Source organism: Mauremys mutica, chromosome 3, assembly GCF_020497125.1.
Source record: "Mauremys mutica isolate MM-2020 ecotype Southern chromosome 3, ASM2049712v1, whole genome shotgun sequence".
NCBI lineage: Eukaryota > Metazoa > Chordata > Testudines > Geoemydidae > Mauremys > Mauremys mutica.
This window is the reverse complement of record NC_059074.1, coordinates 188113597-188141335: the sequence shown is the minus strand read 5'-3', so window position 1 is coordinate 188141335 and position 27739 is coordinate 188113597. Positions and strand designations below refer to the sequence as shown.

The 27739-nt window shown below is 42.9% G+C and overlaps 2 protein-coding genes and 1 long non-coding RNA gene across 11 annotated transcripts in view; 1 reads left to right on the top strand and 2 right to left on the bottom strand.

Annotated features, from left to right (window-relative positions):
• FANCL (FA complementation group L) overlaps positions 1-19968 on the top strand; it is a 73175-nt gene extending 53207 nt beyond the window's left edge. The window contains exons 10-14 of the mRNA XM_045009466.1: positions 568-613; positions 699-780; positions 18447-18563; positions 19147-19218; positions 19683-19968. Of these exons, the coding sequence (XP_044865401.1) occupies positions 568-613; positions 699-780; positions 18447-18563; positions 19147-19218; positions 19683-19718 (353 nt within the window). The 3' untranslated portion in view covers positions 19719-19968. The remainder of the gene's footprint in view (positions 1-567; positions 614-698; positions 781-18446; positions 18564-19146; positions 19219-19682) is intronic.
• Positions 3003-11547, bottom strand: LOC123366222. Of its 6 annotated transcripts, none has more exons than XR_006577966.1 (5): positions 10507-11547; positions 9565-9647; positions 4507-5344; positions 4123-4209; positions 3003-3297 (listed from the first exon to the last, which is right to left on the bottom strand). It is a non-coding gene; the product is annotated as an uncharacterized LOC123366222 (long non-coding RNA). The 6 variants fall into 6 exon arrangements; XR_006577969.1 differs by lacking the exon at positions 10507-11547 and adding an exon at positions 3406-3478 and having other exon boundaries at positions 9565-9928; XR_006577970.1 differs by lacking the exon at positions 10507-11547 and having other exon boundaries at positions 4507-4690; positions 4991-5344; positions 9565-9928.
• Positions 19323-27739, bottom strand: part of VRK2 (VRK serine/threonine kinase 2) — a 75540-nt gene continuing 67123 nt past the window's right edge. For 3 of the 4 annotated variants that reach the window (XM_045009461.1, XM_045009462.1, XM_045009465.1), the window contains 3 exons: positions 25148-25321; positions 24480-24650; positions 19323-20029 (listed from right to left, as the gene is read on the bottom strand). In XM_045009461.1, coding sequence (XP_044865396.1) covers positions 19787-20029; positions 24480-24650; positions 25148-25321 — 588 coding nt within the window. In that variant the 3' untranslated portion in view covers positions 19323-19786. The remainder of the gene's footprint in view (positions 20030-24479; positions 24651-25147; positions 25322-27739) is intronic. The other variant, XM_045009463.1, reaches the window with a different exon arrangement.

Here is a 27739-nt window from a genome sequence, read left to right as displayed (position 1 = left end):
CAGATGCCAGGCTGAGTTTGCAGGGATAACAAAAACACAAAACACCTAATTCTTTTAAGTGTTGATTGGGCAAATTTGTTCTGTAAATTACTGAGAGAAAGATGGAACTCTACACTATTTTGTTTAGTCCTTTTCCAGCAGAATCGCAATTCAGTAGATGCCCTGTGTCCTGTAGAAAATTATTCCTAAAGATAATTATCTGACCACATCTATGATTATTTTGCCTGTTTTTTTTTGTTTGTCATAAATAATCCACTGCAAATTTCGTAATGTCTTTCCCTCTATTTTCTATAGCTCCTTGCCATGTCTTGAGGGGAGATCATACCTTTGGTGTACAATGTCCCAAAACTTAGTGAAATTATCATTCTATATGGCTTTTCAAATATGATAACTGGGGGCCAGATTTGTAAATGTCTTAAGATGTCTAGTGGGATTTCAAATGCATAGGCACCTATATGCATATTTAGGTGTCTAAATACCTTTAAAAAATCTCTAGTTGTAAATGCTGGAATGTGGGGGGAAGTCTCTTCCTGTGAGTAATATAAATATCTATGTATAACTTTGTAGTGATAAATCCTCTGAGAACTAAGCTGAACAACAACATGCACTTGTGGTAAGTGTTTTCACTAATACAATTTTCATTTAAAATCTGCATTTTGTAGTTCCGTGTGTTGAAGTCTATTTTCTTCTACTTGCAGGGATCCAGATATCACCCTACTACAAAATTTGAAAGAAGTTTTAGAAACTGATTTTCCTTCTCGTGCTGTGCTGGAAAAGACTGTAAGTGTTGCTTTTTTTGTTGATGCTCAGTCTTTGTTTCTGAATACTACAGACTGATGAAAATGAAATTGTCACATTATAACTGCCAGCAAAAATAAGAGTCAGAAAGGATGTAATTGGATTAATAATTCGTAAAAAAAAAAAAAGGCTTCTGAACATCAAGCAACAATTGTTAGCTTATTAACAAATAGTTATAAGTGCACACTTTCCTATGGTCTCCACAGCATTAAGGTGATTAATTACAGGCATCAACATTAAAAGGGGAAGAGGAAGTTCCATAGTACTAATAAGGTGGAAAATCCAAACATTGTTATGGATATTGATAATTTAGAACTCTAATTATGTAGGTAGATCTGCTTAGAAGGGGACAAGAGGCCATGCAAATAATGGTGCTGCAACTTCCAGTAGTGTCCCTGTGGGTGCTTCTCTGTTGGTGTGCTTGTGTCCCTGTGCTGCTGATCAGAGAACTTTGGTAGTAGTCAGTTTCACTTGCGCATGTGCTGCTCCCCACCTGCCACACGGCTAGCCAGCATGCCTCCTCAGTTCCTTCTCAGTCGTCCTTGGCTAAAGACAGAACTAGAGCTGTCCGTTCATGGATTGTTCTCTCTCTTAGAATTGCTAATTTTAACTTATTTTGAAGCCCTTTTTCTTTCTTTGCTTCATTACATTTTATTTTGGCCATTGCCTAGAAGAAAAGAAAAGGACATTGTCTTCTGTTGACCCCTAGTCGGGGGGGGGGGGGGGGGGCGGGGCTGGACAAGCCTTGTTCTCTGGGCTTCAAAAAGTGCCTCAGTTACAAGGGATAGATCCCAGTTAACGATGGACACTCACAGTGTGTTTGTTGTCTTGGGAGAGAAACACATTCCACAGAAGTGTGCAGCAACTGAATCCCAGATCCAGGAAGGACAGAGAACTGAGGCTCAAACTCCTATTCATGGAGTTAGTTCTTTAACCTCTGGAGTCTTGGTGGGAACCCTCACTGCAACCCTCTGCTTTGAAGGGGGGTGAGCTCAGAGAGATGCCTGTGAGCCACTCATGTAAGGCCTCTTAGAAAAGGTCAGAGATTCCCCATAGCGAGTATCGATCGAGCCAGAAATGATCCCTGTCTCGGTCAGTATCAGTACCGATGGCACCAAACCTGTCTAAATCTGGTACCCACAGCATGCGTGGTACTGAACTGACAGGGCAACTTTGAATGCCTAGAGACTCAGTGGGTGCAGGCAAAGAAGCATCGGTACCATGGGGGCATGAGAAACATAGAAGGGAAGGCTCCGTCAGTACAGTCATCAACCTCTGTACTGCCACAATACCGAGTTCACCCAGAGTCCTGGGCTCACAGATGACCTCCGGCCACACACACCGCCCTTTTCATTGTCTGAATCAAAAAGTGAGCAAGAGGACCTAGCTTCCCAACACCTTCTCACCCACCATACAGAGCCCAGTTTCACTATGGACACTGGGCATACCACCCTTCTGACCCACAACATCCCTGGTATGGGCAACCATGGTACCAACCACTGTGCCCCTTCCCATCACAGTGGCCATACTGGGACCCTGGCAGGCCAAAAGGCAACAGGCCTCCATCACTGCTAGTATAGCATACCAACAGCTGAGGAAGTACCCTCCTTCAGCTGCTGCCTCAAGGGCCTCTGAACTCCCCAAGCAGGCTAGGGAGGAACCAGAGGCCAAAGTCCAAGAGGAAGTTATTCCTCCAGCCCACTTCTCATCATTATCACCAGATGAGACTGTGATGCCCCCTCCACCATCTATGGCAGATGACTGTAAGCTGTTCCAGGACTTGGCACAGAAGGTGGCAGAGGCCATTACAAGCAGTGTCTGAGTTGCACCACTAGGTGGTGGACATTCTACATTCCTCCAGCTCCTCCAGAGTGTCTCCTCCCTATTAATGAAGCTAATGAATTCTGCCAAGGTGATATGGCAGGCCTCTGCATCCATCCCACCAACTTGCAAGAGGGCGGACAAGAAATATCATGTGCCAGCAAAGGACACAGAATTCCTGTTCTCCCACCTGCCTCCCAATTCGATCATTGTGGACGCAGTTAACTCTAAAGGCTGCCAACACCACTTTAAGTCCACCCCTTATAACTGGGACTGGGAGCACCTGGACCTGTTTGGCAGTAAGGCCTACTCCTAAGCCACCCTTCAATTCAAAGTGGTGAACTATCAAGCCTTGTGGCCTAAATATGACTCTCAGAACTATGTGAAATTTAGTTCTTTTATTGAGCAGCTCCCCCATTCTCACAAGGACCAATGAGGGCCAGTTGGTGGCAAAAAGTCGCTCCAGTGTGCATTTGATGGCGGCACATTCTATTTTGACAGCGTTGTGATGAGACAGGCCTCGTGGCTTCATCTCTCTGACTTCCTCAAGGAGGTCCAAATGACGGTGGAAGACTACCTCTTTTGGGGGGACAAAATTATTTGCTGAAAATGCAGATGCCTCCCTCCATATGTTAAAAGATTTGAGGGTCACTCTTCGATCCCTTGGGATCTATACACCTGGGTACAAAAGAAAGTACAGCCCTCAGCCACCATTCAAGCTTTTCTCACAATACTCATCTCAATAGTCACAATATCCATCTCAATATACACAGAGATTGTATGAACCTCAGAGGAAGAAGCCCAGGTTCTCCAGATGGAAGATGTTGGGATCTCAGCAAACTTCCTCTCAGGCCTCCACCTTGAAGAAATAGTTTTGACGGGTTGATCAAGGTGCCTGTAGAACACTGACCTCATTTCATGATGGAAAACACCCATCCCTTCGGAGATCATCTCGCCCCGTTCCACAGAACCTGGGAACGGATAACCTCCAACAAATGGGTGTTGGAGATCATCCGAGATGGCTACTCCACCCATTTCTTCTCCCTCTCCACCTCCCAAACACCCCTCCCCATCCCTCTTCAGGGACTCTTCTCATGAGAGCTTGCTATGTCAGGAGATAAAGTATCACCTCCAGTGTAGCAGCCATATTGCAAGTATCCACACATAAGGGGCAGAGGCTTCTAATTTTTTACTTCCTGGAGACCCATACTGGACCTCAGAGCGCTCAAAAAGTTTATCAAGGCTCAAAAGTTCAAGATGGTCATGTTATCTATTATCATTTATTATCATTAGAAAAAGGAGACTGGTTCTTGGTCCTTAACCTCGAAGATACTTATTTTCAGATCTTGATCATATCGAGCCACAGACATTACTTCAGGTTCGTGCTAAGTCAAGACCACTACCAATATGGAGTACTCCCTATCGGCCCCCAGAGTATTCTTCAAGGTCCTTTTGATAGTGGCGGCCCACTTACGCTCTTAAGGCAACATGATTTATCCTCACCTGGACGACTGCCTTCTCAGGGTATGGTCCTTTGCAGAGTCCCAGCAAGTCACTCAGACCACGCTGGACCTGTTTCAGAATCTGGGCCTATAGATAGATAAACAAAAATCGACATTAACACCGGTATAGAGACTAGAATTCATAGGAGCTGACCTCGACTCCATTCTTCCCACATCAGATTTCTCAGTCTCTTTGTTAATAGAGACAGTACAATCCAGCCCCCAAATTTTGGCCAAACATTGCCTCCAGCTCCTGGGCCACATGGAGATGGGTGCATCGATTATTGCTCATTCCAGACTATGCTTGAGATGTCTCCAAGCATGCTTTTGGTTCAGTTTAGAGGCCAAACAAAGACAACATAAGCAAACTAGTATTCGTGCCCACCAGGGTCAAGCGATCCTCTGATTGGTGGAAGGACCCAGTAAATGTCTATATGGGAATCCTGTTTGTTCAGTCTTCCCCATCTCTACTTCTAACTGCACGGATCTCAATGGTCGCACAATACAGGACAAATGGTCTCCAGGTGAGAGGTGCCTCCACATCAATACGTGCACTTTGCTTCCTCCTGCTGATCAAAGACATGCACAAAAAGGTCATGACGGATAATATGGCCTGCATGTATTACACAAACCATCATGGAGGCACCAGGTCTCATTCTGTGTACATAAAAGCTCTAAAACTATGGAACTGGTGCATCTCCCACAGTATCTTAATATCAGCTGCATACTTACCAGGAATACACAACATGACAGCAGACAGTCTCATCCACAAATTCCCACATGACCATGAATGGGAGATAGATTCGATGGTACTCCACAACATATTCTGACAATGGGGGATACCGGTAATAGACCTATTCACTACTTACCAGAACAAGCAGTGTCCACAGTACAGCTCTAGACTGGGGATCAGACAACATTCCATGGGAAATGCCCTCCTCCTTCCATGGGACAAAGGCCTTCTTTATGTTTTTCCCCCATTCCCTCTAATATTGAAAGGCCTGTTGAAAGTGAAGAGAGCAAACATACTGATTTCTCCCACCTGGCCCAGACAGACATAGTACCCTTACCTGTCACAGCTGGCAATGTGTCCACCGATGACTCTTCCAATCACTTCTTATCTTCTGTTGCTGAAAGAGAGACGCACTCTCCATCCCAACCTGTGGATTCTGTGTCTCAAAGTCTGGCTCCTTCATGGTTCCAGCACATAGAGACATCTTGCTCTGAGGAAGTATGGGACGTGTTATTGCACAGTAGGAAAGGAGCTACTTGCCGTACCTATCTATAAAAATGAAAAAGATTCCAGATCTGGTGCCATCCCAAAAGTGTCATCCCTAATACATCTGCCCTACCAGTGATCCTAGACTACTTGTTGACTCTCAAGAAATCAGGACTCTCTATTGTTTCACCTAGCAGCAATTGCAACCTTCCCTCAGCAGACAGAAGGATATTCAATCTTCTCCCATCCGACTATGAAGTTTTTAAAATGCATAGCAAACTTTTTCCCACAACCCAGACTTCCCATTCCTCAACAGGATCGCAACCTACTATTAAAAGGTCTGACTAGGCCACCATTTGAACCTGTGGCCACTTGTTCGTTAACTCACATTACCATAAAGATGGTGTTTCTCATAGTCAAGTATCAGAGGGGTAGCTGTGTTAGTCTGGTTCTGTAGAAGCAGCAAAGAATCCTGTGGCACCTTATAGACTAACAGACGTTTTGCAGCATGAGCTTTCGTGGGTGAATACCCACTTCTTCGGATGCAAGTAGTGGAAATTTCCAGGGGCAGGTTTATATATGCAAGCAAGAAGCAAGCTAGAGATAACGAGGTTAGTTCAATCAGGGAGGATGAGGCCCTGTTCTAGCAGTTGAGTGAAAACCAAGGGAGGAGAAACTGGTTCTGTAGTTGGCAAGCCATTCACAGTCTTTGTTTAATCCTGAGCTGATGGTGTCAAATTTGCAGATGAACTGGAGCTCAGCAGTTTCTCTTTGAAGTCTGGTCCTGAAGATTTTTTGCTGCAGGATGGCCACCTTAAGATCTGCTATTGTGTGGCCAGGGAGGTTGAAGTGTTCTCCTACAGGTTTTTGTATATTGCCATTCCTAATATCTGATTTGTGTCCATTTATCCTTTTCCTTAGAGACTGTCCAGTTTGGCCGATGTACATAGCAGAGGGGCATTGCTGGCATATGATGGCATATATTACATTGGTGGACGTGCAGGTGAATGAACCGGTGATGGTGTGGCTGATCTGGTTAGGTCCTGTGATGGTGTCGCTGGTGTAGATATGTGGGCAGAGTCGGCATCAAGGTTTGTTGCATGGATTGGTTCCTGAGTTAGAGTTACTATGGTGCGGTGTGCAGTTACTGGTGAGAATATGCTTCAGGTTGGCAGGTTGTCTGTGGGCGAGGACTGGCCTGCCATCCAAGGCCTGTGAAAGTGTGGGATCATTGTCCAGGATGGGTTGTAGATCCCTGATGATGCGCTGGAGGGGTTTTAGCTGGGGACTGTATGTGATGGCCAGTGGAGTCCTGTTGGTTTCTTTCTTGGGTTTGTCTTGCAGTAGGAGGCTTCTGGGTACACGTCTGGCTCTGTTGATCTGTTTCCTTATTTCCTCGTGCGGGTACTGTAGTTTTCAGAATGCTTGGTGGAGATTTTGTAGGTGTTGGTCTCTGTCTGTGGGGTTAGAGCAGATGCGGTTGTACCTCAGTGCTTGGCTGTAGACAATGGATCTTGTGGTGTGCCCGGGATGGAAGCTGGAGGCATGAAGGTAGGCATAGCGGTCGGTAGGTTTTCGGTATAGGGTGGTGTTAATGTGACCATCAATTATTTGCACCGTAGTGTCTAGGAAGTGGACCTCCCGTGTAGATTGGTCCAGGCTGAGGTTGATGGTGGGGTGGAAGCTGTTGAAATCGTGGTGGAATTTTTCCAGAGTCTCCTTCCCATGGGTCCAGATGATGAAGATGTCATCAATGTAGCATAGGTAGAGAAGGGGCGTGAGTGGACGGGAGCTGAGGAAGCGTTGTTCCAGGTCAGCCATAAAAATATTGGCATACTGTGGGGCCATGCGGGTGCCCATAGCGGTGCCACTGATCTGGAGATATATATTGTCATCAAATTTGAAATAGTTGTGTGTGAGGATAAAGGCACAGAGCTCAGCAACCAGTTGTGCTGTGGCATCATCAGGGATACTGTTCCTGACAGCTTGGTGACCTTCCAGAAAACACCATCCTGGCTACCATGGATGTAGAGGCTCTCTACACAAACATCCCACACGCTGATGGAATACAAGCTGTCAGGAACAGTATCCCTGATGATGCCACAGCACAACTGGTTGCTGAGCTCTGTGCCTTTATCCTCACACACAACTATTTCAAATTTGATGACAATATATATCTCCAGATCAGAGGCACCGCTATGGGCACCCGCATGGCCCCACAGTATGCCAATATTTTTATGGCTGACCTGGAACAACGCTTCCTCAGCTCCCGTCCACTCACGCCCCTTCTCTACCTATGCTACATTGATGACATCTTCATCATCTGGACCCATGGGAAGGAGACTCTGGAAAAATTCCACCACGATTTCAACAGCTTCCACCCCACCATCAACCTCAGCCTGGACCAATCTACACGGGGGTCCACTTCCTAGACACTACGGTGCAAATAATTGATGGTCACATTAACACCACCCTATACCGAAAACCTACCGACCGCTATGCCTACCTTCATGCCTCCAGCTTCCATCCTGGGCACACCACAAGATCCATTGTCTACAGCCAAGCACTGAGGTACAACCGCATCTGCTCTAACCCCACAGACAGAGACCAACACCTACAAAATCTCCACCAAGCATTCTCAAAACTACAGTACCCGCACGAGGAAATAAGGAAACAGATCAACAGAGCCAGACGTGTACCCAGAAGCCTCCTACTGCAAGACAAACCCAAGAAAGAAACCAACAGGACTCCACTGGCCATCACATACAGTCCCCAGCTAAAACCCCTCCAGCGCATCATCAGGGATCTACAACCCATCCTGGACAATGATCCCACACTTTCACAGGCCTTGGGTGGCAGGCCAGTCCTCGCCCACAGACAACCTGCCAACCTGAAGCATATTCTCACCAGTAACTGCACACCGCACCATAGTAACTCTAACTCAGGAACCAATCCATGCAACAAACCTCGATGCCGACTCTGCCCACATATCTACACCAGCGACACCATCACAGGACCTAACCAGATCAGCCACACCATCACCGGTTCATTCACCTGCACGTCCACCAATGTAATATATGCCATCATATGCCAGCAATGCCCCTCTGCTATGTACATCGGCCAAACTGGACAGTCTCTAAGGAAAAGGATAAATGGACACAAATCAGATATTAGGAATGGCAATATACAAAAACCTGTAGGAGAACACTTCAACCTCCCTGGCCACACAATAGCAGATCTTAAGGTGGCCATCCTGCAGCAAAAAATCTTCAGGACCAGACTTCAAAGAGAAACTGCTGAGCTCCAGTTCATCTGCAAATTTGACACCATCAGCTCAGGATTAAACAAAGACTGTGAATGGCTTGCCAACTACAGAACCAGTTTCTCCTCCCTTGGTTTTCCATCCTCCCTGATTGAACTAACCTCGTTATCTCTAGCTTGCTTCTTGCTTGCATATATAAACCTGCCCCTGGAAATTTCCACTACTTGCATCCGAAGAAATGGGTATTCACCCACGAAAGCTCATGCTGCAAAACGTCTGTTAGTCTATAAGGTGCCACAGGATTCTTTGCTGTTTCTCATAGTCATCACCTCTGCAAGAAGGATTGGGGAAATAGGAGCTCCGATGGCGCATTCCCCTTTCACTGGGTTCTTCCCTGACAAGGTCACTCTTAGATCACATCTGAAATTCATTCCCAACATGACTTCTGCTTTTCACATAAATTAGCTTATTCAGTTTCCAGCCTTTTATCCCAAACTTCATCAGGAAAATAGGGAAGCTATCCTCTATTTGCTCGGCGTGAGAAAAGCCTTCAGAAAATCTTCAAAACTCCTCCTCTCCATTGCAGATAGGTCAAAAGGCACAGTGATTTCATCTCACTGTCTCTCTAACTGGGTGTTGGGCCGTATTAAATTCTGTTAACAATTGCGTAACGTAACCCCCACCCATCTTCAATATGCACACGTTCTACGAGGTTGGTCTCCTCATCCTTCGCCTAGGGTATCCCTATATCAGAAATCTGCAGAGTAGTTACCTGGGCATCTGCACACATCTTTACAGAACACTATGGCACCCTGGGGATTTAGCTTCAGACTCCAAATTTGATGCCAGAGTACTATCATCCATATCAGACTTGACTCCAAAGTCACAATCTCCTAGGCACAGCTCAGGAGTTATCTACAGTGGAGCCACCCATATGGACACCACTTGAAGAAGTTACTCACCTTGAGCAATAATGATGTGTGTCCCGATGGGAACTCCATGACCCACCCTTCTCCTCTCTACTTTGGAGTCCTGGTAGTTGACTCTGCGGTAGAAAAGTAACTGAGGAGGGATTGCCCGTGCCTGCTGGCTAGCTTAGTGGCAGGCAGGGAGCAATGCATGTGCAAGTGGGATAGACTGCTACCAAAGCTCTCTGATCAGCAGCACAGGGACATAGACAACCTGCAGTGGAGCATCCATAGGGGTACGCATCTCAAGGAACCAACATTACTGCACAAGGGGAGTACTTTCTTTATTGGAATTAACTTTTTCACAATACTATAACACAGAATTGGGTGTGGCTCATATATGAAATTTTAAAGTTCTTAAATTAAAAACTAATCTGACTGAGGCCTTCTGTCTAATACAGTGAAAGTTCACTGTAGTTAAAAGCATGAAGACTGTATGAAATAATGAAGTTAAACTGCATGTCAATCAAGACTGGACATTGTTTTTAGGTGCATGAAATCATACTAGGACAAAAATGAGCCTTTTTGCTGAATTATCATCAAATCTCTTCAGGACAGATAGGGCTCCTCGGTCTGGAGGGGTAGCTTATTTAAGAGAAGGAAAACTCTGATCTGAAACCCTCATCTATGGGTTAAATAAAGCATGGTGTTGGGCAGCAGCAACAGCAGTACTGCCTCTTATTGGTCCATCTAGTCTATAGCAACAAGATGGGGAGAGTTTGGGCATGTACTTAGTTCAACTGGGGAAAGGCCCTCTCACTGCAGTGTATGTCAGGGACACCAATTAATACACTATAGTTTCTGGCACAAGGTGACTAGTTGGTGCAAGCAATGTTTTTCTTTTTGGTGAGTTACCAAAGGGCAGTAGTAGATATTAGCAATGGATAATGCTAATGGTGAGAGGGCATCTTAGCTTTACGCCAGAAGTTCACCCACCTCAAGCCTGGCAGCCCCAGCATCTGAGCTGGGGATTTCTGGCAGTCAGCGTCTGAACAGTCCTGTAGAGATTCAGGGTAGAATGAAGAGTCAGTTAGAATGAAGAGTCAGATGAATCGCAACCACCTGCACAGCCAAAGAATTCCCATATAAATAGTAATATTGAATGTACCCCATTTGACTGACAAAGGTGTGGAAGTAGCTGATATGAAGGTATGGAGAGGTATTTGTGTTCTATACCTGCAGAAAACACGGTGAATGGGGAACACAGTGAGGGAGCTGGGCTTAGATTGTAAACTCTTCTATGGTAACAAAAGCAGATGTAATGGAGTCAGGATGGTAGTGAGAGGAGAGCTGAGAAAGAACAATAATTGAAATTATTAGAGTAAGTGACTGACTGATGTCTGGATGGGGCCAAATTAAGGAGCATGTTCTGTTTGTGATATCAGCATATGCACCTCACGAAAGATGCAATGAAGCAGAGTTTCCTCCAAGATTTGAAAGCACTAGCGGACAGAGCCATGCCAGAGGAGATGTTGGATGACTTGAGATATGGAAGAGACGGGCAAAAACAGAAGGGGTAATATAACGTGCTTAGGAAATTCCAGTCTAGGCACTACGGAATGAGGAAGGGAAACTATTACTAAACCATATGTAATGTCAATCAATGGATGATAGCCAGTCCATGGTTCCAAAAGATGGTGAGTGATTTGGACACGTACATCAGTAGTGGAAATAAATTTGATATTGGCTGAAGAATGGAACTACCTCAAAAAAACATGGATTGCAGCAGCAGAAGAGATTTGTGGCTGATGCAGATAGGGAAAACAGAGGGAAAGAGAAGAGTGGTGATAGACTGAAGTGCAGGTAGTTACCTAAAACAAGAAAATGGAGCCTAATGAAAAAAAGAAATACATTGAGTATAAATGAAAGTGAATAGAACAAAGGAAAGTGAGCTGCCAAGCAAGCAATGAAGAAGGCAAAAAGAATGCCATACATGACCTGTATGACAAGCTTGTAAACCATCCACAACAGGCTGGCAAAAAGATCTATAGCTTGGCAAAAATGACCAACTCCACATTAAGTGTCGGGGGAGAGAGGGATTGTTTGTGGCTTGCTGGAGGAACCACTGGCAAAAAAAGTCTACAGCATGGCAAAAATGGCCACACCACACATTAAGCGTGTGTGTGTGGGGGGGGGGAATGGACTGTTGTCTGGCTGGAGGAAGGTGTGTACCTCTTTAAAGGACAGAGAGGCAAGGAGTGAGGTTGCAGCAATGGCAGAGCAGGTCAACATGGGGATGCTGACCCATCCCCCTAGGTGACTGGAAGAGAGGAGAGATTATGCCAAGCAGGAAAAGGCCTCTTTTACGTGGACCAGGCAGAACAGCAAGGACTCAAGCTCTGCAGTCTCCATGGTGCCATGTGGTAGCATGATAGTGAGAGCAGGGGAAGGGGTAGGAATGCTTCCCCCCCCACACACAGAGGGAAAAGCTGGCATTTAGTAACAGAAGGGGAGCAAATTTTAGGCATAGCTCAGAAGCTTCTGTATGGAAGGGATACAGTGATCAGATAAATGGATTGGTAAAGAATTCAAAGGAGGTATTTATTAAAGGACTGGAAACTGGGAAGTTCAGGACTCCTATGTCTGACATGGCAGGGAGCCAACTGCCCTTCTTAGAGCCCACCTTAACCCACATGGGGAAGATGGAAGGTCCCAGCAATAGGTGGGCTGGGGACTAGGATGGGAAAGAGGGTTGGCTGATGGAAGCCCCCGGTATATATTGAAATGATAATGCCATTACCAGCACTATACACTTTTATCTGTGGGGAGCTCCCAGGTAGTTAATAAAATGGTAGCTTAATTAAACCACATGCAGTTTCTCCTGTCCTTCCAATATAGCTGGACATTGAGATTCAAAGGAAAGGAGGATGGTATTGCAACATCATTTGTAAAGAATGACCAGGGGAGGCTATTAGTAATACATGAACAAGCAAAGGAGAGGCGGAAACAGTAGTTTGAGGGGCAAAATGGCCTTTTTGGCAGAGTTGCCAACATGTGAGTCTGTCAGATCTGGGTCTGACATAATGGAGGATAAGGTGAGAAAATGTAGTCCAGAAAATGAAGAATGGTAAGGCAGTGGGACCTGATCAAATGACGGCAGACCTGGTGAAAATCCTGGGCAAGAGAGGTTTAAAGTGGATGAGCAGAGTAGTTAAAGCCATAGAGTGAATCAAGAGAATTCCTGAAGACTGATGAGAGTCTATTTTGGCATCAATACAGGGAAGCATCCATGAATGCAGACACTATCAAGGGATAAAGTTACCAGAACACATATTGGATGCTAGGATTGGGAGAAAGGTGGACAGGCAAGTGAACAAGAACAGTTCTGCTTTAGGAAAAGCCAAGCAACCACAGATTCTATGTTTGTAATTCGGCAAGTGACAGAAGCAGCTAGAATATCAACAGGATAGCTTCTGGGCTGTCATAGACCCTAAAAAGAGTCTATTTTAAAATGAACAGAAGGATGCTCACACCAGTACTGAAATATTATCTGAGAATTTAATAACTATGGAGAATGCAGTATATAGATCTAAAACAGTGATCTGAATGTGTTTTGGAACAGCAAGCCCCTTGGGATTAGAAATGAGATTGCACCAGGGGTTGGCCCTCAGTCCATTGCTGTTTATCATATTTACAGACTACGTCAGCTGGACGATCACAATGGGAAAACGTCAGAACCTGCAATATAGAGATGAAATAGCAATAAGGGCATCCTCAGAAGACGACTTGTAGAAAATAGTAAACCAATGGTATGACCAGCTAAGCAACCATGGGATGACAATGAACAGGACTAAGACAGAGGTCACATGGCACAGTAGAGGTGCCACAGGGAAACTGGTGTAGCCTAAAGGATTAATCTGCTTGCTTGCATAGATATCTTTTCTTATAAGTTTAAGTATTTGATTTATTGTAATAGGTTTATAGATTTATATTGAAAATAAGTTAGGCCAGGGGTCGGCAACCTTTCAGAAGTGATGTGCTGAGTCTTCATTTATTCACTCTAATTTAAGGTTTCGCGTGCCAGTAATACATCTTAACATTTTTAGAAGGTCTCTTTCTATAAGTCTGTGATATAGAACTAAACTATTGTTGTATGTAAAGTAAATGAGGTTTTTAAAATGTTTAAGAAATTTCATTTAAAATTAAATTAAAATGCAGAGCCCCCTGGACCGGTGGCCAGGACCCGGGCACCGTGAGTGCCACTGAAAATCAGCTCATGTGCTGCCTTTGGCACGCATGCCATAGGTTGCCTACCCCTGAGTTAGGCTATAATGCAAGGGACCTACAGGCCAAAACCTGTATGTTAAGCTAAGGCAAAGTTAGTATATCTATATTACAACCTTTTACCCAGATAGCAAAGTTAACCTACATATTAAGACCTGTTACCTAAATAGATAAGCACCCACACATATGTCTAAGACCTCTTATCTAAAGCAACAGACAATGGAAGAATGGAATTGGTTTTTTTTTCAATTTTGTACCTACAGACTTAACAGGTACACCATAAGGAAACTTATGTGTATATGTTCATGTCATCAATACACACAAACATACTAGTCTATGGGGTAAGTGTACCCTAACATTACTGTGAGTGAGAAATGAAATTTGGCATAGGAGAGAGGATTTTCTGGCACTTTTGCCCTATAAAAGAGGTGACCCACCTCACTAGCATATGCTATCTATCTATGACAACTACTAACTATTAGTAGGCCATACTCATTTTCTTTTCAAACTTTAAGTTCTAATGGGACTAGGCTAAGTTTGGTTTCCCTAAACTTTTGTTCTTAGTTTTATTAGGTTTTAATTTTAACTTTAGTTAAGTAAACTCTAAGTTAGCTTCAATAGTTCTTAGCATTAGCTTCCTCTAAGCTCTGCACCTCTCACTCAAGAATTGAAAAACTGCCAGAGGTGAGGTCTTTTACCACCAGGTTATCAAGAAAGGGTGTAAGTATATTAACCAAAGCTTTGTAGCATATAATACTGTATTACCATATGTATCTCTTAAATAGCAGTAATACAATTGTAACTTTGTAACTCTAATTATTTTACCATTTAATTACTATTTTATTAATTTTAATAAGTCTTTATGGCTGTATCTGTCTCAATGTGAGCTTCCTAAACTGGGAGGAGTGGTAGATACGCTGGAGGGTAGGGATAGGATACAGAGAGACCTAGACAAATAATTAGAGGACTGGGCCAAAAGAAACCTGATGAGGTTCAACAAGGACAAGTGCAGAGTCCTGCACTTAGGACGGAAGAATCCCATTCACTGTTACAGACTAGGGACCGAGTGGCTAGGCAGCAGTTCTGCAGAAAAGGACCTAGGGGTTACAGTGGACGAGAAGCTGGATATGAGTCAACAGTGTGCCCTTGTTGCCAAGAAGGCTAACAGCATTTTGGGCTGTATAAGTAGGGGCATTGCAAGCAGATCGAGGGATGTGATCATTCCCCTCTATTTGACATTGGTAAGGCCTCATCTGGAGTACTGTGTCCAGTTTTGGGCCCCACACTACAAGAAGGATGTGGAAAAAGTCCAGCGGAGGGCAACAAAAATGATTAGGGGGCTGGAGCACATGACTTATGAGGAGAGGCTAAGGGAACTGGGATTATTTAGTCTGCAGAAGAGAAGAATGAGGGGGGATTTGATAGCTGCTTTCAACTACCTGAAAGGGGGTTCCAAAGAGGATGGATCTAAACTGTTCCCAGTGGTAGCAGATGACAGAACAAGGAGTAATGGTCTCAAGTTGCAGTGGGGGAGGTTTAAGTTGGATATTAGGAAAAACTTTTTCACTCAGAGAGTGGTGAAGCACTGGAATGGGTTACCTAGGGAGGTGGTGGAATCTCCTTCCTTAGAGGTTTTTAAGGTCAGGCTTGACAAAGCCCTGGCTGGGATGATTTAGTTGGGAATTGGTCCTGCTTTGAGCAGGGGGTTGGACTAGATGACCTCCTGAGGTCCCTTCCAACCCTGATATTCTATGATTCCTGTCACACCCCCGAGGGTCCTTCGTAAATTCTGTGAATCCTAATTCGGGACAAAAACTTTTATCTTCTAATCAAACAGAGTGGCAAGCCTAAAACCCATACTATCCAAATTAATATTATTAACACACCCTAAATCAGGCTACACTGGGTATAGAGATGAATAGAGTACAACTAAACCAGACTGACTGGTTCAATTACCTGAATAGCTGGATTACAGAAGGCTGTGTTTGAACATGAGCCAAAAGCTAGATTTGAGTGCTAGAAGTGTGAGGAATAACATCCCAGGTGTTGCACATCAGAAGTGTATGCCACTGAGACTGAAAGCCCAATTATATAGAACAATGGTACACACTATAACGCTGGCAGACCAGTGGGCTAGAATGTATTCACCTGTGTATTCGTATAGATCAAAATTAGTATAAATGTAAGGGTGTATTCAGGAATTTAATCTTCATGATAACTAGTGTAATGTTACTTGTATTGTTTTCACTTATCAGTTTCTGTTATAATGTAATAGCAAACATTTACATTGTGCATAACCCTGTAACTAAATAACCCATCAAAGAAATCTTGTGAAATGCTAATAAAGGACTTTAACAGAAAATGCTAATTTCAAAGCAAGTGGCTATTATGTATGATGGTCAGACATCAAAAGGCTAAGTGCATTCCTCACTCACTGACAAAGGAAAAGCCCATGTGGGTAGAAAGACTGTCAGCTTGCTTTCTGTCACAAGAAAAATATAAATATGGATTCTCAGAAAAATCCTTCATTTCTGAACTGTTTAGCCTCACCTCAGTCCCCAGAAAAATCATGAAGAAGGTCTTCAAAGATTCCATTTTGAAGCACTTGGAGGAGAGGAAGGTGATCAGGATGATGGGATGGATTGCACCCTCAGCAAGTTGGTGGATGACACTAAACTGGGGGGAGAGGTAGATATGCTGGAGGGTAGGGATAAGGTCCAGAGTGACCTAGACAAATTGGAGGATTTGTCTAGGTCAAAAAAAATCTGAGGTCCAACAGGGACAAGTGTGGAGTACTGCATTTAGGATGGAAGAATCCCATGCATTGCTACAGGCTGAGGACTGACTGGCTAAGCGGCAGTTCTGCAGAAAAGGACCTGGGGATTACAGTGGATGAGAATCTGGATATGAGTCAACCGTGTGCCCTTGTATCCAAGAAGGCTAACAGCCTATTGGGCTGCAGTAGTAGGAGCATTGCCAGCAGATCGAGGGAAGTGATTATTTCCCTCTATTCGGCACTGGTGAGGCCACATCTGGAGTATTGTGTCCAGTTTTGGGCCCCCCACTACGGAAAGGATGTGGACAAATTGGAGAGAGTCCAGCAGAGGGCAATGAAAATGATTAGGGGCCTAGAGCACATGACTTAAGGAGACGCTGAGGAAAGTTGGCTTATTTAGTCTGCAGAGGAGAAGAGTGAGGGGGGATTTGATAGCAGCCTTCAACTACTCTGAAAGGGGTTTCCAAAGAGGATGGAGCTAGGCTGTTCTCAGTGGTGGCAGATGACAGAACAAGGAGCAATGGTCTCAAGTTGCAGTGGGGGAGGTCTAGGTTGGATATTAGGAAAAACTATTTCACTAGGAGGGTGAAGCACTGCAATGCTAGTGCGGTGGTAGAACCTAGTAGAACCTAGTGCGGTGGCAGAACCTCCATCCTTAGAGATTATTAAGGCCTGGCTTGACAAAGCCCTGGCTGGGATGATTTAGTTGGGGTTGGTTCTGGTTTGAGCAGGGGGTTGGACTAGATGACCTCCTGAGGTCTCGTCCAACCCTAATCTTCTATGACTCTTGCAAGAAAGTATACCAGATGCAAAGCGGAGTTCCTCAGAGACAATCTGGATACCTGAAAAACTTCTGTGAAGCTGGCAGTTTATTAGATTACTGCTACAAACTGTGACGTACCTGTTAATATTTTTTTACCTGCTTTAACCTCTCAATAACTCTTATTTCTTTGCTAATAAACCTTTAGTTAGTTTACTATAGAAATGGCTGCCAGTGTTGTCTTTGGCATAAGATCTGGAATACCAATTGATCTGGCGTAAGTGAAACCTGATGTGCTGTGATTTTGGGTTTAAATGACCATTATCACAAAATCCAGTTTGTCTGGGTGGCAAGACAGGCTGGAGACTCTAAGGGGATTCCATGGTAAGCCTGATACAGTGATCCAGGCGTTCACATTTGTTGCTGGCATGGTGAAATCTAATTATAGAACATAGCACCAGTTTGGGGTATCATCCCTTGTTTTCTGATAGTCCTCCCTGAAGTAGGCACTCTGTTGTTAGCCACTCCAAACAGCGTGACACACTCCACAGTGTGATATAGTGCAGAAGCCTGGGTGGTAGAGACTCAAGGTCAGTGCCTACAGGTGTTTGAAATAAGATGTCTTTGTACAATAAAGGATTACCCAAAGGGACAGATAGTGAAATGAAAGCATTAAGATGGAAGTCAGTTTGTGATGTGGCTGACAAAATCCAGGAAGCGCAACTTTGCTGGTTTGGACACATACAGAGGATGAACAAAGAGGACCTGGTGAAGATAGCATGGAGAATATGGTAGGAAAGAGATCCTGAGGAAGCAATACATGGATTGCATCAAAGATGGTATGCAGGTGGACCTTAATTTTGCTTTGGACAGACAAAGATGATGGATGCTTGTACAACATCATGACGGGGTGTAGGGTGGGGAGAAGATGATCATATATATTGACTGTAAATAGAACTAGTTCCAATCTTGGAACAGATGAAATGGACCTTTAAAGGAAGAAATACACAATAATTAGAAAGCGGTGTACTTTATTTCTTCCTAATTTCCACCCTGAGATATGTTAATGTACAAAAAAGTTAACTTGTCTGAAATACTTTGTTTTGTATTTTTAAGGATTTCACTATGGACTGTGGTATCTGTTATGCTTACCGACTTGATGGTGCTATTCCAGACCAGGTGTGTGGTGATTCCCGATGTGGACAACCTTTCCATCAGGCTTGCTTGTTTGAGGTAAAATTTTTATTAATGTAACAAATCCACTTGGCTCCAATTCCTTCTGTATGAGAATATTATGGAAGCAGTAGAAATAGCTAGTTAAGTGACGGGTAAAGGACTGGTGAGAGAGAACTTTATCAGCAATGAAGCAGAAGCTTTCTTAATTACATGTTCTTATTGCTGCTTCCCTAGTGTTCTCTCCCATCACTCACTTATGTCTTATAAGCTCTTCGGGGGGCAAGGAACCTGCCTTACTGTGTGTGTACAGGCAAAAGTCTAATCCAGACAGGCGCTTCTAGGTGCTACAAAAGTAGAACAATTTAATAATACTGCTCTGAAAACCTCAGAAGGGAGTGTGGGGGAAGTCAGAGAGGATCACTTTAGAGTACTTTCAGTAAGTGAAACCAGTTAATCATTATAGGTAGATTGTACAGAAAACTAATCCAGCGAAATTGCATGCTCCTAATCCACTGTGAAAACACTACAAATCAGGGATTTATCAACTACTATGGTGAAGAGCACTGTTTATAAGAACTTTAGACTCATTCCTAAATTAGGCATAAAATAAATATTAAGTTTTCATTATCTTATCTTGCAGTGGTTACAAGGTCTTCCTTCTAGCAGACAAAGTTTTAATGTCATCTTTGGTGAATGTCCATATTGTAACAAGGTAAGGAAATCTTTTAGGAAGGCTAATGGGAATGTAAAATTGAATAAAGTACAGTAATAGAGCTTAGGAAAAGTGGAAAAAATAAGAGCAGCAGACAGTTAATGTTAATTTGATAAACACTTGTGGATTTTATATTTTATTCCACTGTAAAAATTATAGCATGATGTTACTAATTACATGCACAAGTATTTAAAACTATTTGTTGAAGCAAGAGTAAAAGTAAGATGTAACAATGTCTATATATCAAACATATACCAGAGTCCTTTATCATGAAAGACACAGGAGATTTAATTCTTCTACAATTTTTAGTATTACCCTATGAAAGGGCTAGTTCTGGGAAGCATGCCTAATGTTCAGAATAGAAACAACCAAATAAAAATAGTGTAACACACATGTAGCCTTGTACACCGTAGAGGTTAAAGGGTATCTATTTACAGTATGTTACTTTACAAATCTTTTTCAAGCCAATCTCGGTGAAAATGTCTATGAAGAAACTTTGAAAAAATAACTTGTACAGCTCTGGGTGAATGACACTGCACATAAACTCAAGACATTTTAAATGGTGATATCAAAGAAAATACAACACAAGGAATATTAATATCAGAAGTACAAGTATGGTCATGGTGTATTGGTACCTCTCTTCAGTAAATGCAAGCTTAAAAATATTGGATACAGAAGGACAAGTAAAATCTCTATTGGGTTCTTGCAAAGATACTGGAGAATATGTAATGCTGTTTTGGTGTGGTTTCTTTTTAACTTCCCAGAAAACTGTTTGGGGATAGTGCCTGTGTAGTTGTCTTATGGTGTTTTCCTGCAAGAGAGAAAAAAATTTAAATGTTTCCAGCATTAAACAGAGTGGAAATCTGAATCAGAAGAACAAAGATTAAAATATTCTGTTACATTGCTTTCTGGGGGAAACTTATATGCAAATATCAAAGAACTACAGTGAAAGAACAAATTCTGACAAGCTTTTAGCAAGATTTGCTAGTAACGTTTGCTGAGCTACTAGGAGTAGAGATTTAACCCCTCTAGATTTTGTGAACATTCTGTCAGATGCAGCTAGCATTTAAAGCTTTATAAATGCACAAATACAGCAGTGTTCATATCTACAAATTAATGTGGGGTTTGGTTTTATAACATGTAGACTAAATGCTTTGCAAAAAAATATTTAGAATTCCATTTTTTAAAGCAACATCTAAAGGGCTCTAATACCTTTATCTTTGTCCTCAAAATTGTGAAAATCTGTAACATTTACAATATTCTTGCTAATAAAGCTATTATATACACATTCTAAACATCTGATTGTCAAATGTGCTGTTCCTATTTATTTAGATTTCATTTTATATCTCCACAGTACAGCAAAACTTGTCATGATTCCTCAAAGGTGTAGGTGGTTTTTAATTTCCAGAAGCATCAACTTTATGGCTGCTTTGATCTTCACCTCTGAACTGACTCCTGCACCCACAACCCTTATCGCAAAACTTTCTTCAACGCACAGTTGTGTTTCTTGTATTTTAGTCCTGAAGTTTCTTTTGACAATCATTTCTTCCTTTAATGTTGCTACCTTCCCATCCCACATTCCTTCTGCAGACTCCTGTCCGTAAATATCCTCTTTTGACTTCGAATTTCCTCCTCTCTTTCCTGATGCCTGTTCGGACTATAGTTTTCATATTCCATCCCACTCTCATCCACACTAGTTTCTTTTGCTAAATCCATCCCACTTATCCTCTATCCTGGCATTGTAGTCCTTTGGATGAAAAATGTGTAGTGGAGAAAGTCAACATGGACCCTGAATTATCTTCCATTAGGCTTGCCAACTGATTCTCCTTCCTAATTAGATATAGAAGTCGTTCTTTGACACTTCATCTCAGTCCAGTTTTCGCCACAAAAAGATAACTACCTCATGAACTATTTTTCTCTATAGTCTCCAATACAGGTGGTGTTCTACTCTGATCCTCTGTCATTTGCCTTCATGCCTTCTCTCATGCTCTTCCTTCCCCAGCTGGTGTTTTTTTTTTCTCTGCCTTCACACATACCACTATTTCCTGTACCCCAAAAGCCCTTCTGCCTCTCCAGCTATCACCCATTTCACTTCCAAGTCCTTGAGCAAGCTCTGAACTCTGGTTTTCTTGTCAGTTCACTCTCCTTGACTCTTCTCCAATCTATTCACTATTTTCCAAGTGACTAATGACACCTTTCTTGCATCTCTTCTCCATCCTCATTCAACAGTCTGTTACACTGCTGACCACACCATCCTTTTATACCCTCTACTACTATAGTCTCCTTCAACTGTTCTACTTCCCTCCACTCTGATTCTTGTTCCCCTTTTCTTCCTCCTCTTCCTGAGGTTAAGGTCATATCTGCATTCACGGCTACCAAATTACACATACCACTCCCAATTCTTCTATTTCCACCCCTGATCAGTGGCATAGAGACATGGCAATTTCCTGATGTATTGCCTCCAAAAATCTAAATGGCAAAAAACAGATCTCTCCCTACTTATTCGACATCTCAGCCTTGGGGTTGCAGTGTCATAAATGACTTCACCTCTCACAATTAGGCTGCTACTGAATTCTGTAACAATTTCAATGTTTTCCAGTATATGTCACTTTCTCTCCATAAATACAACTCTTCTCTTGCCTTAATAAGTTGATGACTAGACTCTTGCAAACTCCTTTGATCTGTCAAACCCGGCTTCCATCTTCCAGTCCATTCAAAATGCCACATCAAACTCATCTTCCTTTCCTGCTGTTATAACCATGTCATATACTAAGTCTGTTCTGACTCTTCATCATATTCAGCTTCCTCATCATCATGGCTATGCCTAGACTAGAATAAAGGTATATAAAATCTTGCCTTTCCAAAATTCTTTTGCTTGGACCATGCAGCCTTTGTTTCTTTTTATCTATGCCTGAAATATCCTTCCTAATTTTGTACATCACAACCTCTCTCTCTCTCTCTCTCTCAAATACACCCAAAATCACTTCTGTAATCCCAATATTACTCTCCTACACCAACTTTCCAAATCAGTTAAATAAAAGCAATTCGTAGGAAGCATACCATCCAAACATATTCCCATGGCTTCATTTTGTATATCCTTTCTCCAACTTCCCTCCCCTTAATTCTTCATCTGAATGTTTTAACATGCTGACATCCATATTTAACTTGATTCTCTTGTTAGTGATAATGTGTCGTGAGTACTAAGGAACAACTATAGTGGAATAGCCAGATAAATAGACATATTTCCCAATTACTTTTTCCTCCTAGGGAAAAATAACTCAAAAAATACTAATGGCAACCAAATATGCAAAAGGCTTGTTTTGACCATTATTGTTCTTGATACCAGATCCTTCTCACGGGTTGCTGCTTCTATTGCTTGTTCCTTCTTTCAGTCACCCAGGAACACATATTCCACAACTCCTCCCCTCCAGCTGTACTAAATGTACCCTTGCCTTCCAGCTAAGTGCAGCTTCTGATATCACCACAAAGCAGGGGAAAAAGGAGCACAAATCCCCATACTCCTTCACAACATGATTTACAGTGAAGATGGCACCGCTGTCATTGGCAGTTTCCACTAATACACATGATCAATGTCAGGGACCAGTCTCTATCATTCACAACCCAGGTGATAGACTACCTGGGTGGAGAACCAAAAGCTGCTGCTTTCAGGTAAGAGGCAGGTACACAGGGGGTTGAGGATCTGTGGGAGAAGAGGGATTTGGAGGGAAGCAGGTTGGGGATGGTCCAATTGGCTATTTATATTCTAGCATCCAAAACAGAATTTCTGCATAAAAATAGCATCTTAATTGCTACTTCCAACTCCTTCTCTGCATTCCCTCCTTAACAGGGAAGGTGATGTAAAAAATTCAGGGCTGTTTCGGCAGGACTCAGGAGCCTTTTTTAGTCTAACCCTTTTCCTGTTAGCTAAGGCCCTCTATCCGAATTGTTCTGCTCACCACTTGCATGACTGAAGCCCTGGGGCAGTTTTGCTGTTTCTTCTTCACTTTGATGCCTTGTACTGGAGTCTCCATGCAGCAGACTGCTTGAAGCAAAGATTTTTTAATAAAGCTGCTTTTAAAGTCTTGTTCTTGTGCTTCATAAATGAGTGATTTCCTTATCCAGTAAGAAGGGCACAAACTGAGTAAATAGTTATTGTTAAATTAACTTAAAACCAAAGGCAGGGCCGGCTCCAGACCCCAGCGCGCGCTTGGGGCGGCATTTTGCCGGCAGGGTGGCAGGCGGCTCCGGCGGACCTTCCGCAGTCATGCCTGCGGGAGGTCCACCGGAGGCGCGGGACCAGCGGACCTCCCGCAGGCATAACTGCGGAGGGTTCGCTGCTCCCGCGGCTCGGGTGGACCTCCCGCAGGCATGACTGCGAAAGGTCCACCGGAGCCGCCTGCCGCCCTCCCAGCGCACCCTCCGCAGGCGCGCCTGCAAGAGGTCCCGCGGAGCCGTGGGACCGGCAGTGCGCCGCCTGTGGCATGCCGCCCTGCTTGGGGCGGCCAAATTACTAGAGCTGCCCCTGACCAAAGGGGAGGGGGGGAGAGAGGGTTATTTTCCCCCCTAAGATGCCTTCTATTCTGAAATATTCTTACTCACAAATAGCACTGAAGCCTTTACAGAATGATTCTTTGCACCCTAGAAGTGTGACGCTGAGCAGTACAGATCCACTTTGGCATACAAAGTATACAAGTTGAAGTTAATGAGGGCATTCAAACCTTTTATATAATAGAGTAGCTAATGCTATTGAGCTTTGATCAGTTAAATACTGACTCTTCAAGGCCTGAAACCAAGATTATTGGTTAATATTAAATGCAGTTATTGAAGACCCAGCTATTACCAAACAGTGCTATCAGAGCAGTTTCCCTGCTGTAAATTAGAAGAGGAAACGATTATTGACTTGCAAATGTTTAATGACAACCACTACACAAAAATGTTGTCATGGATACCATTCTTAATACCTGTGACTGTAGAGCTAATGTTAAAGGTACTACTGGAGGTGCAGCACTATTTTTGCACCTAATGCACAATGATGACAGAACATTTTTTGAACTTCATAATATTTTTGGAATAATGTTATCTAATGGCGTCTAAGCATATACCAAATTCTGGTGTTACCATGACTAATATCTAGCCTGCTGTTTGCATACATCTATTATGCCAATCTTTCAGTAGAAAGAAACACAGAGCTATTAAAGCAGAACTTATTTCAGGGTTTCACATATACCATGTATGTTCTACCGTAACATCAAAAAACTCACCAGCAGTGGTTCATTATGCTGACACACATTCAATCCAACTGGTTTCTCTTGTTCTTGTAATTGTCTCTGTGTTACCTGAATACTAGCTTTTCTCAGACAATTATGTTCTTTATCATCCAGCTTGCTTTCTTTTTGTTTAAACTGTTTTGGTGTAGGGTTTGGTAAATCAGCCTGTTAACATAGAGTTAATAACATGATAGAATGAAAACATTCAACAATTCAGAAAGAAAAGTGCTTAAATACAGTACTAAGAATACAAACAAAGGCAAACTTCAAAAAGAAAGTCAGAGGATACTAAAAGTATATAAAAAATAGTTGTCAAAAAATCTTTCCTACAAACAGGACAAGACTAGTGCTACTGTTATGCTGTCATTAGCTGCTACGTTACTGAAAGGCATTTTTATGGAATATTATTATTATTTTATTATTATTATATACACTTAACCCTTACTGGGAATGGAAACTTATATTTTTGGAATAATGTTATCCAATGGTGTCTAAGCATATACCAAATTCTAGTGTTACTGTGACTAATATCTAGCCTGCTGTTTGCACAAGTCTATTGTGTCAATTTTTCAGTAGAAAGAAACCCAGAACTATTCAAGCAGAACTTTTTTCAGGGTTTCACATATACTATGTATGTTCTACCATAATGTCAAAAATCTCACCAGCAGTGGTTTATTATGCTGATGCATCTTGTTCAATCCAGCTGGTTTCTCCTGTTCTTGTAATTGTCTGTGTGTTACCTGAATACCAGCTTTTCTTAGATAGTTATGTTCTTTATCATCCAGCTTGCTTTCTTTTTGTTTACACTGTTTTGGTGTAGGCTTTGGTAAATCAGCCTGTTAACACAGAGTTAATAACATGATAGAATGAAAACATTCAACAATTCAGAAAGAAAAGTGCTTAAATACAGTACTAAGCGTGCTGGGCTGGGGGTGAGTGGCCCCTCTCCCCGGCTGCAGAAGCTCCAGGGCTGGGGGAGAGCATCTCTCCCTGCCATGGCAGCTCCCAAGCTAGGGGAGATTATCTCCCCAACATAGCTCTTGATAGGCTGCTGCACAGCCACACAGCTTAGAGGGAACTTAGGCAGGGAGCTATACTCAGGAGTTCATGCAATTTTTTTCCATCTTATATCCACTCTAAATGTCAAAAGGATGTCTGGTTTTGGCATTTGTAACTCTTAAGGTAAATATAGCCAAAACACAGCCTGTAGGCCACGTGCTGCCCTTCAGCACTTCTGGCACACTAAACAATTCTGCAGTAGTAATAGTCACATGTGGCCCTCTCCACAGCAGTTCTTCCTGGATATAGCAGTTACAAATTAAATCTGATTAAGTAGTTCAAGAATGGGAATTACACAAAGAAATAATAAAGGAGAGTATTGTACCAATGTGGATTATAGGAGAGCTACTCCATCAGCCACCAAGCAAGAGCTGAAACACAAAACCTCTAACTATTGCAGGTCTAATCCCAAGAAGTTTACAAAGTATAATTTTCAAAAGTGCCTACAGTCCAGTTTTTGAAAGGTGGTTAGGTACCGAAAGATGCAGATAGGCACCTAGTGTGATTTTTTTCAAAGATAATTATCTAAATACTTTTTAAAATCTGACGCTTAGATTCTCTCTCTGAAGTTCACTAGGAGTTCAGCTCCCAAGTGCCCAATCCACTTTTCAAATGGGACTTAATTTCTGAAAAACTTTACCCCACACCTGTTTTCTCTCCCCACCTAAACGAAGTGTATCATGGTTTTGTGCATGTCTAAATAAATAAATAAAGTAGTATATTACCTTAAATCTATCAGATAGGACCTCTGATTATACTTGGGCTATTCAGCCATAACCCTAGCATCCCAGGTAGATCTGGGAGAGCTAAAAATATTTATCTGATGCCCAGAAATATAGAAAGCAAATAGACATGGCTTCTATCCCAATTATCCATTCTAAGATGATAGAGATGGAAGGAAAAGGGAGGACAAGGTTAACATTAATAAGAGTAAGGAGGCATGGAGTGCAGTATTCTCAGTCAGCTGATGACACTGTATGTCGGTCTCATCTGACTTGGACAAGGTGGTTCAGTGCTTCAGCCAGTGTATAGATGAGAACAAGCTGGCTGAAGCTCAGCCCAGACAAGATTGAGGTGAGGGTGGTGTGGAGCAAGCAGCTGGAGATGGCAGATACAATATCAGTTCCTTTGAGCATGTACATCCACCATTAGTTACTAGAGATTTCAAGTCAGGGGTGACTTTAGATCCCTCCCTACCTTTGACAGTCTTTACAGCAGTAACCCAATCATCTTACCACCAGCTGCATCTGGGTAAGAGAGTGTGATCGTTTAGTTGCAAACAGTGCCACAGTTATCCATGCTTGTTACCTCAAGATTAGTCTACTGAAATGTGCTCTCCCTTAAAAGTATTCAGAGACTACAGCGGGTGCAGAATACAGCTGTTCACTTATTGAGAATGGGACACGTTGCTGGGAGCTCATGACACCAGTGCTCTGGTCTCTGCACTGGCTGCCTATGGATCTCTAGGGAGAGTTTAAGTTGTTGGTTATGACCTATTGTGACAGAATACACCCCTGTATTAACCCTATAGTCTATTGCAATAATCTTTGTACAAAGTATGCCTCATTAAGGTATCACTTAAACTCATAATTTGCTGGTCAGTATTGTCCTGGTAAAACTTGTGGCAACACTGCATGTGAAGTTATAAGATTCCCCTCTATGTTATTATAACATGTTCCAAACCCCACAGCCCTGCCTGAACTGAAGTTGGCAAACAGGTCTGCCCTAAACAAAGGAGTGTGTGCTTTGCTTAATTTGCATTTAAGCAGTAAACAGAGTCACCAAGCAGGAAGGGAGATATACCAATCTCCTAGAACTGGAAGGGACCTCGAAAGGTCATCGAGTCCAGCCCCCTGCCTTCACCAGCAGGACCAATTTTTTGCCCCAGATCCCTAAGTGGCCTCCTCAAGGATTGAACTCACAACCCTAGGTTTAGCAGGCCAATGCTCAAACCGGAGGACAAAGGAAGCTAAAACAACTAAGAAAAAGCCAGCAGGGAACATCCTTCCAAATGGACTTTTTGTCTCCTAATGCACAGCTGGAAACGTTTTTGCAAGAGGGGTACTGAAACTATAAAAAGGAGGAACACCCCACGGGACCCTTCTCTTTCTCCCCCTGCCCATCACATTCACTGCATCTGAAGAGACAAAGGAAGGATTCATTGGACTTAAGGGAGGAGTCCTGACCTGAGAGTT